Below are 14227 nucleotides of genomic sequence, written 5' to 3'. Positions count from 1 at the left end.
GAAATGCACCTGGCCTTCCATTTTGCACGCTTTACTCATGGTGGAACGAAAATGCTCCTCTATTTACTTCTTTTTCTACTACCACTAAAACTGCCAAGCATTTCTTACTTTTCTCAATAGATAGCAATACTTCCTCTGTTAGGATAGGAACTTCTTGCTTCTCCTCCTCTGTGAGCCGTAGACCCTCGTAAAGATTGGACAATTCTTCTGCCATAACAATAAGCTGAAACCGACCTGTGACTGAACCGTAACAATCTCTTCAAACAAAGTTCAAGAGATGAACCTCTATGTTTTGAAAGAACAGTAGAGAGAAAAGACCTCACCTCTCAAGCCGAGAGAGAGGAAAAATCCACCGCTGTTGATCTTTCTACTATAGTTATACTTATACTAATATAGACTATATAGTTATATTAATACTATAAGTAATACTAATAATTAATATAGCTAAATCACTATAAGTATAACTATATATATTTAGTATGAATGTATTATTATATTCTTTAATGTATAACTATAATATATAGTACTATTATATATTAATATATTGACATATTATAAGAGTTATAGTATAAATTATAATATAGAAATTATAATATACTAAATCACTATAACAATATAACTAATACTAATATATAGCTATACTATTAGTCTACTATTAATACTATTATAAAGTTATAATTTTCGCTATAATTAATATTAATATATAATTATACAGTTGTACTAATACTATTAGTGTATTATATAGTATAAGACTCTTAAGTCTAATATAGGCTATATGACTATAACTAATACTAATATTATTAATACTAATAATGTAGAAAATAGTTATACTAATTGATTGATTCAACATAACTAACATTACTAATATAATATAGCTATACTAAATTACTAATAGTCTAATACAAATATTATTATATAGTTATACTAATCGTAAATTCATAATAATTAAATCATTATAAGTCTATAACTATATATATTTAGTATCAATATTGTATTATTATACTATTTAATGTATAACTATTAACTATAATATATAGTACTAGTATATATTAATATATTAACATATTATAAGAGTTATGGTATAAATTATAATATATCATATATGTATAAATTTATAATGTATTAGTATAGTTAACTTAATATGTAATATGTTAGTATTAAATCACTATAACTACATAGAGTATTAGTAATATAGTATTTAATATAACTACATAAAGTATTAGTAATAAGAGTATTACTATTATTTAATATAGTATGACATAGAGTATTAATAAATGTATGGTGTTTGAAGAGATATAGTAATACTAGTATATTACATATAATATTACTATTATTACATATAGTTATTAGTTATAGTATTAGTACTAGTGTATTATTAGTTATAGCAAATAAGTTAATAACTATTACTAATTTACTATATACTGATAGACTAATAGTGCTAGCATATTACTAATATATATATATATATTAATATATATATAATAGTATACTATATATATAAATATTAAATATATCACAATATAATTACATAAGTATTACAAAATGTCATAGGATTAAAAAAAAAAAAATCAACCGTGGACCGAATGGACCGACCGGACCGAATGGGACCGGAACGTCCCAACCCTTAGGGAGTTCAGTCCGATCCAGGGTGGAAAAACCCTAGACCGAATAGGTCCGATCCGATCCACAAACTCTCCCGAGCCGAACCGAACTCACCCCTACTCTTGATATAGGGGAGATAAATGTCATAAATTGCCACTGTCATTGACACGTACAAGAAATGATATTTGTAAATTTTTGCAATTCGTTGTTTTACAATTTGATTATCAGAACTGCTAGATGCAGTCGGTAAATACAAGCGGGATGCAAACGGTTGTACGGAATGAATAAAAAAAAGTTATAAAAATAATTTTTTTTTCATGTAGATCCCATATTAATTCATTTTTTTCAAAACGACTGCACGCCGCTTGCACAACCACAACTACAAATATCACTTCTCTTTTATTATTTAAAGCTATTGGTTTGTTTTCTTCTGAATATAGGTAGGCTTACAACTTATTCACAATTTTATATACAATTTTAAATATAAATGATATCTTTTCTTATATTTAAACCCGTCAAATCAAAATTAAAAGTCAAAATAAAATTTAAAATAATATCCTTTTATTACATAATTATAAACAAGTTGATATACAGAAATAATTCTATCATTTCTCTTATTTTTGTATTCCATAGTGGTAGTACTCTCTTTGAATGGGAAAAAGACTTACTCTCTTTGAATTTAAATTTGCAAACCTTTCTTTTTTGGGTCCTGCCTATTTAAATCGTGTATCCATGGATGCCAACAAAAGCTGACGGAAGGATCTGGTAATTAACCCATGATCTGATCTCATCCCACCCATATTTCCAAACAAAAAAACTCAACAAGTACAACATCACATGGGGAAAAGAACTCAACAAAACTGTAAGCAAAGAATAATTTATACTTTGCTGTTGTCCGTGATTGAGAGAGAAATAATGGCACAACTCTATTTGTCTTCCAAGCAAATCCAGATGGGCCAGCATCGGTATGTTAGCAGCAGTTTCACCATCTTTGGGTTTGAAGAGCTTTACACGTACGCCTAAATTCTAACAACCAAAAAGAGCAACAATAAAAAATCTATAAATAAAAATTTAAACAGAAAATGAACCTACAGGGATTCTTAGATGCTAATAACCCTAAATGCGTTTCAACATCTTTGGGTTTGAAGAATTTTTCGGAATCCATCTTCCAAAATAAGTTAGAATTTATGATGCAAAAGGCCAGAGAGAAAGTAAAGGGTAAGAAGAAGCTTGGGTGTCCCACATTAATACCATAGTCGATGTTAATATACAATAATCAATAACCAAGATTGATGATGACTCGCCAAAGTGCTACAGACCAGATGGCATAAGGTCTGATCTCCAAATGAGAGAATTAGGTTCGAACCCTCCCACTCCCAGCATAAAAAAATAAAAAGATTGAAGCTAACTCCACGCTTGAAGTATCTCCTAACAGCAATCATTGAGCCTCAAATTATGGGATTCCAAACAACAATCCTTCCGCAACTGTCAAGCTTACCAACAAGGAAAAGAACCAATGACTAGCTAGTTACTTGATCATAGGTGACCAAATGTAGCTTCTTTGTAAAGTGTATACATACTTGTAAACTCAGCCTTTTTTGTTAATAGAAATTCTCTATTTTCTCTCAATTCTTTCAGTCGGCACTACTATTACTGGTACTACCACTTACCTCCATTCTTGAATAAGCCTCTTCTATCTTTGGTTATGGGTGATATCTGTTCTACCTTATGGTTATTGGGTGTAAACCATATGAGATGTGTCATGAGATGATGACTAAAAGTTATGGCTATGATATGCAAGCATATAAGTTTATGATTATGAGATGTGTACCAAAAGTTTCGGAATTTTAACCATAAGGATGAAACGAGGAAAGAGAAATCTCAACTGGAACTGAAGAAAATCATAAGGATTTTAACCAAAATTTTGAATTCCATTAGAAGATTATTAGGGTTGAGAAAACAGAATATTTCGATATCAATATGTTTCGACATATCGTTTCGGAATAGTTATTATATGGATAAACTATAAAAACCAATTATATATATAGACAAAAATTATATTCCAAAAGAACATCAATACAAATCTTAAAAACATACATACATGAAAAACTTAATAATACTTCTCAATACAATCTTAAAAACATATGTATCTGAAAAACTCATAATACCATACATATCCAAAGTCCCGATCACACTATTTTCCCACCTTCACAAACTCAATTATCGTATACAACACAGCCTCCTAAATTCACACCGATTCCATACAAATATAAAATATAGACACATCCTTTGATTTGGACGATCAGTTATCAAACAATAATATTCTGAGGCAAGACAACAAATTAGATAAAAGAGACAACATAGTAAAGAAGGGCCCTCAGTTGTTCGGTGCGCTAAACATATGCAAGCAACCCACAAAAAAGAATCAGATTCCAGAAAATGGTTCACCAAATCCAACCGACTTTAGTAAGCAAACCAATGCCTCCACTCACAAATCAACCATGAAACTTCAACGAACTGAGCAAGTTCTTGTCCGTTTCCTGCTCCTATGTCCTATTATTTAACATCAACTCACATATGATATCAAAGCAGAGAAATAAGCTGCAAAAGTTTTACAGCTTTGCTCTGTCGCAGCTCAAATCGAGCAATAACCGGTCAAAATGGGTGTGGAGTGGGTTTATACTAGCGGTCTGGAGTGAGTGGTGGAGTGTGGAGGTGGACATCGACCTACAGCAGAGGAACACAAGCTGAGACAGAGCTGATCGATCAACACGAGCGAACAGAGCTTCAACAGAGCAACAGTAGCTGCAATGGCATGGAACACGAGGCTCGAGCTGCGAGTCTGCAACGGCATGGAGTGTGGAGGTGGCTTCGGTGTCGGTTGTCAGAGTGTAGAGAGTGGAGACAGAGAGCAAAATGCCAAAACAGAAGACTGGAACTAGGGATCTCAGTTCTCATCTAAAGGGAAGGGGAAGAAGTAAATGGTGGGGAATTACAAACTTGCCCCTTACTATTCAAAGCATTTACGATAATGCCATATGTAGATGTTTCATTCTGGCCGGAATACCAGAATTCGTCCCGAATGGATCGGAACAGGCCGATGGCTACAATTTTAGCTGGTACGGAACAACTACCTAAGCCGTGCTGGAACGGCAAAATTCGGTCATTCCGGCTGGAACGGAGCGGAAATAAAAACATTGATTTTAACTACTTAGATGACTAGTGAGGTCTCTACAAGTTCCCATTAGAAAAACTGCAAGGAAAAGAGTGCACTCCCATAAATACTGCCCTTGATAGGTGAACCAACAGAAAGGGTGTAGATCGCAAAAAACCTAACAAACTAGCATTACACTTTTGAGGAACTTCTTTATAACTTGGCAGTACCTATTCTAAACTCACGTTCAGATGAAGGAAAAGGGGGAAGATAAGAAAATGGGGGAGGGAAATAAAATAATTTAGTGCACAGTAAAACTCACTCTTCTCCAGAGCAAGAATGGCAATCATTACACTGGCCAAATATATCAGGAATTCCATCCCAGTTCTTTTTTTCTTTTGCTTCCCAGTATCCACCCATATAACGGTAGCAACCATCCTCATCCTTCTGAAACCATCTTGGCTGCCAGCCTGTCTCCTGCAACTTCCTTGCCTGTGTCATGAAGTAAAACAGGGGTTGCTAAATGTGCTTATGATATGATAAAAGATATGAAAGAAGACTTGCATATATTGCACTTATCAACTTCATTCCCTGATAATCATGACTACCAAAAATAGAGGCTTTCAATCCAATGCATTAAAAAAATGGATTCTCAAAAGCACAACTTTAGATATCTGTTGTAAACTTGAAGTATTTGAAGTTCACTCCAGTCGGTAATTTGCTATACAAATGATGAAAAGATATATATGAAAGTGGTGAAAGGCTGGATGGAGTTCACAACTAGTAAATACATATCCACGTGGCCCAGACCTGTGGCTAAACTCGATCTTTCATCACATAGCTATTCCCAATTCCCTTAGACTTGAACATGAACGCAAGGATAAATACATCATAGGATGAAAAGGTGAATACCTGTCTCTGTAACTGTTCAAGTCTTAGCTTCTCGGTATTTGCCAATTCATAGTCTCCATTCTCTACGTGTCTTTGATCTGGCCTCAGCCTCGAATCAGTTGGAGGCAATTTCTCCAATAATCCAGGTGTCAGTTCATTTAAGGATATTGCAAAAGGAGAGAGATTGTATCTTGTCTTAGTAACATATTTATCTCTTTCCCACAGGAGTACAGCTTCTGTCATTGGATCATAACCCTTAGGCTTTGTAAATGGATCTCCCAGCACATAATACATCGCCCCATCCCACTTCCCTACCAACATAGCTACCTTCTCGCCAGTTCTATTGTCATGCACAAATCCATGGACCTGAATTTTATGAAATTAGACATAACTTCTTATTAGTGATTAGTGGAGAAGTAGGAAAAATGGTCTAAATTTTTCAATGCTTTTCTCATCAATGGCTTTAAAATTTTGTTAGCATGATTCATGAATGCAGAACATTTTCTGAATGAGAAGTTAGCCTTTTCTTTCCAGAAAGGGAGGGGGTGTGGGACTGTAGCACCAAAATTCTGGTCTGCTATGATATTGTTACTGCATATTTTTTCTATGGTTATTTTTAAATTTACATTTGATCTGCACACAATGATACTTTACGGATGAGAGCAGAAAGGGTAATAATCACCAAATCCTCTATTTCCTTTCCATTTGGTACATAGAAGTGGAAATCTAGTTAAAAAGCAAAGTACCATGGAACAAACAAAACCAAAGATGCTGTGTCTGATACATACTGCGTCATGTTTGGCTTCTTTCCTTTCATGGTTGTTTTCATTTAATCTGCATACAATTATACTTCATGGATGGAAGTGAAAGGGTAATAATCACCAATTCATCCATTTCCCTTCCATGTGTACATTGAAGTGGAAATCTCATTACAAAGCAAAGCACCACAAAAGGAAAAAAAAAAAAAAACCACAGATGCTGCATCTGAGACTGCACCTTGTCTGTCAAACAAAAGTGTAGGGGCATGATGTGTCTGATACTGCAACTTTTATCCTCTTATTTGAAACTATGAACTTACCTGATGGGGATTTCGGTCGATGATGGACTGCTCCTTGAACTTCAGCTTGCAGGAGTAATTGCCACTTCCCTTAATGCGCATGGTTCCATAATGGTCAAAATAGATTTTACCTAGTATGATATTGTATATAGAAGTGGTAACCTTGCTCCACTGAAATGTCTCACCATCCTCAAACTGCAGAGTAAGGATACCTACAGGATCAAGCTGAATAGAGCGCCCCCAAAACTTGCCTTGGAGATTGGAATCAGCCCAGAATTTCCATCCTCTTCCCTCACAATGACAAGCAACAATCATTGGGTGGTGACTAACCTGAGTGGGAGCTGCTCGTTAGACAACAGTTTGTTTGTGGTTTTTAAAACACATGGCCTCCATCAATTATTTCTATAAGTAATGTAATGCAATTTTATTAAAACTTCAGAGAGATGCAACTCAAATACACAGGTGGTATACCAAAAGAAACACCCCAACTAGCAAGAAAAAGAAAAAGAGTAAAAATCTTTAAAGTCCAGAAAAGTAGAGCACCCATAACAAAACTCAAAAATTCAATGAGTCAGAACAACAAGGCAAGGAAGACATGACTTCACAGTTACCCATCAAAATTTCTTGCAGGTAGTGTTAAAACTACAAAAGGTCAAAACTTTGAAGAAAAACATTACTTTCTCGGAGAAAAAACGAAGCCCTTTATCTGGATAATCAGCCTCATATGTCTCCCCAAGGAGAGGATTGAAGGGTTTGCACTGCCGACCTTCTGTAGATGCATAACCAGAGATGGCAAAAGCCGCAATGTTTAAAATTCTCATCAAGTCATTTCCCTGCACCACATAAAATCCTAAATTTTAAGTCACAATTCTCATTCATATATCAACCTAGTCATAACATAAGAAAAACCAGAACAATCATGAAATCATCAGGGAAACAGTCCAGATTAATTCCAGGATACAATTTGGATAAGAACAGATTGAAAAATGTGGGGAAAATAAAGTGTTCTGGCCACTTCAGTGTACCATTAAATCTCAACTCCTTAAACTTTTGAATTCCATTTTTTATTTTTTATTCTTTACAGCATTCTTCATCAAACCAATCTTTCTTGAAAAAAGATGTAAGCAAACACACTTGGAAAAACACAAAACCAACAATGAGTTTTCCGATAGTCTCTTAAAGGGGAAGTCTGTTTTCATGTGTAGAGAGAGAGAGAGAGAGAGAGAGAGAGATTGTGTTGCCTTAGATAAAACAATTCGCTATGTCAAAGTATGAAGAGTCAACTACATTTGGATAATGTGCTGGTCCCTTAACTTCATTGTAACAAGCATTACTCTTGCCGATTAATTAAATTGTTTTCTATACCATCTCTCAAAAAGTACATAAAGCTACTTCCAGAAATAAAAATAGAAGAAGCAAAAGTGGGTATCAAGTATCAACACCTACCATTGATTGTAACTTTAACTAGATGAACCATAAATAGCACTTTGAAAAGGAAGAAGAAATAGAATATATTTTCATGCCTAACTGCTCAATAAGAATGATGAGCAATAATGAATAAAGGTTCACATTAATTGGTTTTCCTTTTCTGTAGTATGTATACACATTAAGAACAAGCCTTCTGACTTGGTTGTCTCTGTCCAGTCGGAAGTGAAGGGGCTCAAGTCCATGGATTTCCATAGAGCAACCAAGAGTGAGGAGTGAGTGTTACCCATAAGTTAAGGCCTAGCTTAAAAGGCTAAACTCCTCAAACTTCACCCCCCCCCCCCCCCCCCAACAAAAAACAACAACGCCAGAAAAAAAAAATACACATTGAAAATTTTATTGCGTTCAAACTCTATACAAGACGCCCAAGTACTATATAAATAACATAAAGGCCTCATTTGGTTATACAGATGAGATGAGATGAAAAATATGTGAATAGTAGCAAGATAGTTTGAGTTAAGATGTTTTATGAGGTTTTGGGAAAGGAGAGAGAAAGTTAAATAAATATATTATAAAGTTAAAATATTGTTAAAATATAATTTTTTTAATTGGAATTTGAAAAAGTTGAATTGTTTTTTGTATTTTATTTAGAAGTTTGGAAAATTTATAATGATTAGGTAATGATTAGATGAAAAAGTTGAAAATTTGAAAATTTGAAATTGGAAAGTATTTGTGTTTTAATGTGTTTAGATGTTGAGATGAGATGAGATAGGTAGAGCCAGTAGCTCAACTACCTGGGATTTAAATGCAACTAGGACATCAAATTTTAAATCTGCTTTGAGACAAAAGAAAGTACAGGTGAGAACATGACCTGCTTTCCCCATTCCAGTGCTCGATCAACCAAGTAAGAATACTCCAGATCTTCAAAGCACTTTTGCAATGAAGACAGCGGTTCATTAAAATATACAGGAAGACAAACTCCAGAAAGGTCCTTTCCAATATTATCCTTAATAATCGACCACAAGCCGACAGGCTTCTCTTTCTCCTTTGGTTCTGGCAAATTTTTCCTTCTGTTGACATAAGGATATTCAACTACCCTGATCACCTTCTCAATTCCACACAAATGTTCAGAAGAAAAAGAATCTCTATTGAACATACAAGCATTTCCAAGTGTTTCCCTACTCCTATACGAAGCACTTCTTAAAGCGTCTGAAGATAAAAAATCATTTGTATCAAAATATGTTCCATCATCTTCATCCATTTCAACATCTACACCATCTTGACTCTCATTATCAGCACAAGAGTCTGTTGCACTGCCCTCTGACATGACAGAATAGAAATCTGTAACATGAAATGAGATAAGAGAATGAGTGGCATGTAAAACTAAATGCATAAATGTGTGTGCAAGCGCACATGCTTATCTATTTATGTAAGTATATGTTATATATAATTTTAGGGATAAATACATTTTGCACCCCTCAAACCCCTTTCCACCCTAAACTACTAAAAGTGACCCATTGTATCCTCAAACTACCCAAACCAGACACTTTGCAATCTCTATTAAGATTCAAACTTCAAGATAGTGTCATATATTTTCCATCCATCTTACCAGCCAGAACTAATTAAGAGAGTAAAATGTCAGTTTTTAACAGTTTGAGGGTGCAATTTGTTAGTTTTCTTAGTTTAAGGTGAAAAGTGCAAATTAGCAGTTGGAGTGTGTACAGTGTACTTTCCCCACTATTTTAATACAAGAAACTATAGGAAAGAAACTTTTGGAGCAATCTCAGTGAGTTGTTGAGGAAAATTTAGTATGAACGACTGGTTCGACAGCCTAGGAATGCATAAAAGAATCTGCCCAAAAATATATAGTGCTGCAGTTCAATGAGCTACGTTAAGTGACAGAAAGGATACTTTTCTAAGAGTAGTGTGGAAGATGGTTCCAACATGCTAACTGTGGCGTATTTTGAGAGAGAGAAATTATCGGAATTTCGAAGATTGAGAACGGTCTCTGGATGAACTTAGAAACCTCTTCATCAATACCTTGTTTTTACGAGCAATAGTTATAGATTTCAATGGGCTGTCTTCATGATTTTCTTGTATCTTCATCTGTTTTTAATACTTAGTTAGGTGCTTTGTCTTGTATATGTCCCGTGTACTTTTGGACCTATTTATCATTTATCAATAAAGTTTTTGTTTACCATCAAAAAATATTTCTAAGATTTACGAGCCTCATGGTTCTTGTTCCAGTTCAATGAGTTACATTAAGGGCCAACAAGGACATATTTCTAAGATTTAAGAGCGTCATGCAGTTAAACTAAAGGTACTTAAAATGTAGACTACTGTAAATGATCAGGAACTAAACTTGTTATCCATTTAATAGCCGGAACGTTCATGCACTCATATTTATCCACTTCTTAATAAACTTTTGTATACCACATCAGTCCAAGTTTAAGGAATATATATTTTACAAACACTATTACCATAGAAGCAGGACTAACCACTAAATCGCCTATTCCCTTGTTCGCAGTATGACTCACGTTCCTTTGTTTCATCCACTACTTTTGTTTCCAGCTCTATTTTATCAGTCTGCAAAACAAATTTTAGAGGAAGAAATGATTCCTCAAACTATCAAGTTTTTTGTCACAATATATTCACAGAAACTTAGCCGAGAAAAATAAACTGCTCTGCCAAGTACAGTGCAAGAATTTTGTGTATAGCCTTACAATCTCATAAGACATTTATCAACAGATGCCATTCCCAAGGAAATCACACTCTGCAGGTGAGGAAGTCAAACTAAACGTTATGCTGCTCATCTACAGCCCTACCTTCAATAAAGCTATTTACTGACAAATTTAAAAAATATTTGGTCACTCAATATAACAAGCTTCCATATACCGAGCATGGCTAAGATTAAAAAAGCTCCAAGGGAATAAAATAGAGAAAGCTAAAAAGGTTATGAATAAGGTTCTTGTGGTTTTGAAGTTTTGCATCAACTATCTTACATGTACATCAAACACAGAAACTTGCTTCGCGCCACACAAGTTGCCAAGTACTAAGATGTACAACATGTTAAGTCCATAAATAAGGTAGAATACCGGGACAACATTCAGAACGTAGGCAGTAACTGTCCAGCGCATCCCGACAGAACCATGGCATGATTGTCATCCTCACATTTTAAATACTGTTTACCAGAGTAAAATGTGCTAGGATGGAGAAATGGAAGCAAGACAAGTACCTCCAGTTGTCTCAATGAGTCCAACAACATTACATGTTTATGTTGAAGAGCCTTGAACTGGCTTGTCAACTCAGAGAGTTCTAATAGCATGATTGATTCGCAATCTTTGATGACTGATTCGCCAATGCCTTCCTGCAGCATTCGTAAACGGAGTTTCTCTGTTGAAACAACTACATCTTCAGTAGAGGCAAAATCATTGCCAGTCAACACTCTAGGAAATAGATCTTTAGCAGCCAGTAGTGCCTCAATCCATGCAGATCTGTTCTCCGTAGATACACACCACAAATGAAGTGTTTTTGTTCCTGTAAAAATGGAAAGCCTTTTATCGTCTGATTTGCTTGCACGGATTGAAGAAACCTACAAAGCAAACTTACATAATTTCACCAACTGATAAAACAAAGGAAAATATGGAAGATAGAGATCACAAGCACACAATTAGTGCATATGATCATCAAGGTTGAGAGATAATAATTGTTTTATAAGTAATAAAAGATTTTATTCCCAAGAAATAGGCATAAGCCGAAGTATACAGGACGTATACAAAGGAAATACCTACTACTTTCCAAAAATGAATGGAAAACTAAAACAGATTCTGGAAATTATCTTCCATTACAAAAGCTTTTATAAAGGTTAAGAGATAATAATTAAATAGCGCAAGAACCATTTGGAGCTACGGATGAGGACATTCAACGTTAATTTTCAACTGCAGGTTGGGAGAATACATGGTTGAGTCTGCTTTTCATTGGTACGCTGAGCACTTACTGAATTGAACTTGAATGGATAAATACAGAACTAGTCTGTAAGAGGCCCTCGCACATGACACCATAATCTCCCAAGCTTACATAGATTGCATATATTTAACCAAAGGCCATAATTGAAGTTCCCATAAGCATCTTACTAATCAATTTGGTAGTAGAAATTGTACTACAGAGAGATCTTTTCAGAAGGTATAACCTTCTCTCGCTGTGTTTTGCATCCATGATATCCCCAGAAAGTAGAACTAGGGTTCACGGCAGGTAGCATGGACATATAAGCTTCCTGACAACATTGTCTACTTCTGTTTTCTTGCTTTGAATTGGACATTCTTGGAAACAAATTTTAATTTCAATACTAAAAGTTGAATATGTAAACGAAAATGCAGTTGCGTGTTCATCTTAGTACATGCAGTGTACACTTGTGGGTACTAAAAATTGTTCTATATCCATGGAAGGGTTCTTTCCACTGCAAAGCAGTTCCTCGTCTTCTCTTGCAAAGAGTGGTTCCCAAATTTATTAGTCTTGTTTTCGGTGGTCTACTTGCGATTGCTTCAGGAAATAATCCCCTCATTCTTTGTGTGAGATACTAGTAGCTTCCATGTTTACTTCATGTGCCAATTACTGTGCAAGCAACTGTTATAGTAAAACTAAAACTTCACGTTTAAGTTAAACAAACAGTTGAGCGACGACTAATCAAATCGTATCAAAACGAGTTAGTCTACATACATACATGGTGGTCATGCAAGCTATACAATTATGTTTAAAAAAAAAAAAATTAAATTATAATAATATTTTTTTGAAAATAATAATTTTTTTCCTTTTATTCTCATTTATCAATCAAAAGAATTTCTCGTGTCTGAATATAAACGGAGTTAAATATGCATTTCGTTTTGGACGAAACTAAAGTCAAAAACCTTCAAATGCACTTCGCCAAAAGGCTTGCACTGCTTGGCCGACGAACCGAGCCGATTGCTACTCCAATTAGCCTTCCTCATATACCTCAGAGAGTCGTCGCCGATCACCCTACCGCCTTTCTCTCTTGCCGGGTTCATTAGAATCTTGTCCGGGCCGTGAATCTTATAGTACGAGATCACACCGTCTTCGAGCACGAACCACCTCGACCTCCATCCCCTCCCGTAGTTCACCCACTTGTACAGAATCCCGGCCACGCTGCCACTCACGCCCCCATACGCTTTCGAGTCCCTCGCTTCGACGACTGCATCTTCAAAATCCTGGTTCGCTGCTGCCGAAACTTTGTCAGAGTCAGTCCCAGTCGACGAAACCTGAGCCGAGAGACCGGTTTTCGGGTAGTACACCGATGTAATCGACGCGCCGAGCCCTAACTGGCACTGAACCGGAGACTTCTCAAGGATCGGATTAGCCGGGTCCCGATCGATGGAAACCGGAGCAATGCAGCAAAGTGGGTTCATCTCAGTCAATCAAAAAAGCATTCAACGAAAAAGCAATCATAACATGACACCATGGATCACAATAGCCGAATAACACACCGACTCAGGGCCGTAAGCAGTACTAAAAATGCAAAAGATCTGATTTGAGGTAGGTCGGGCAATGCAGGACACGATCGGAGCCAAAAGAGGATGGGAAACGAAACTTTCCGGCGATGACATAAAGATCAAGACCCTCAAAACGAAACGGGCTTGGAATATAAGTGAGAGAGAGAGAGAGAGAGAGAGAGAGAGAGAGAGAGGGTAGGGTGTTTATAAGAAGAAGAGGTGTGGAGCACCGAGATGCATTGTAGACACTGGACAGTGAGTAAATTGAGTAGCGCAGCACCACCTTCCCCTCCCCAGACGGAAACGTAGGCCAATTTATTACATTATATCAAATAAAGATGCATGGGTTGGTCCTTTTGTCTTGAAAAAGATGCACGGGCTTGTCTGCTGGTAGTTCTCAGTTCTAACTTTGTTTGGTTAACTTTGTCTGCTAAATTTATTTAGGGGATATTTTGTAAGTTTAATTGAGGTAAGTAGAGAGATATGGGATGGGAGTTTTTCATTTTTAATTTTTTTTTATTAAAATACATGAAATATGAAATGATAGTTAAAAGTTAAATAAAATATTATTTTTATTTTAAAATTTAAAGATTA

At 35.5% G+C, this 14227-nt stretch overlaps 1 protein-coding gene across 3 annotated transcripts; it reads right to left on the bottom strand.

Annotated features, from left to right (window-relative positions):
- Positions 1 to 2329: 2329 nt before the first annotated feature.
- On the bottom strand, positions 2330 to 13968 carry LOC122310776 (oxysterol-binding protein-related protein 1D). Of its 3 annotated transcripts, none has more exons than XM_043124909.1 (9): positions 13034 to 13968; positions 11365 to 11721; positions 10628 to 10715; positions 9001 to 9470; positions 7382 to 7537; positions 6726 to 7034; positions 5669 to 6013; positions 5079 to 5248; positions 2330 to 2628 (listed from the first exon to the last, which is right to left on the bottom strand). In XM_043124909.1, exons 1-9 carry the CDS (start codon positions 13547 to 13549, stop codon positions 2622 to 2624), a joined length of 2418 nt encoding a protein of 805 aa, XP_042980843.1. In that variant the 5' UTR covers positions 13550 to 13968; the 3' UTR covers positions 2330 to 2621. The 3 variants fall into 3 exon arrangements, with proteins under 3 accessions (XP_042980843.1, XP_042980845.1, XP_042980844.1); XM_043124911.1 differs by having other exon boundaries at positions 2331 to 2628; positions 11365 to 11666; positions 13034 to 13172; XM_043124910.1 differs by lacking the exon at positions 2330 to 2628 and having other exon boundaries at positions 3676 to 5248.
- Positions 13969 to 14227: the final 259 nt, after the last annotated feature.

This window comes from Carya illinoinensis, chromosome 5, assembly GCF_018687715.1.
Source record: "Carya illinoinensis cultivar Pawnee chromosome 5, C.illinoinensisPawnee_v1, whole genome shotgun sequence".
NCBI classification, from domain to species: Eukaryota; Viridiplantae; Streptophyta; class Magnoliopsida; order Fagales; family Juglandaceae; genus Carya; species Carya illinoinensis.
Note: the sequence above shows the minus strand (reverse complement) of the source record. Positions and strands in the feature narration are given on the sequence as shown.

Coding starts and splice junctions, on each gene's coding strand:
- LOC122310776 (XM_043124909.1), bottom strand. CDS start 13,549: ATGAACCCACTTTGCTGCATTGCTCCGGTTTCCATCGATCGGGACCCG. Junction 10,716..11,364: donor ACTCATTGAGACAACTGGAG/GTACTTGTCTTG, acceptor TTTGTTTTGCAG/ACTGATAAAATAGAGCTGGA. Junction 6,014..6,725: donor TCGACCGAAATCCCCATCAG/GTAAGTTCATAG, acceptor CATAAAATTCAG/GTCCATGGATTTGTGCATGA.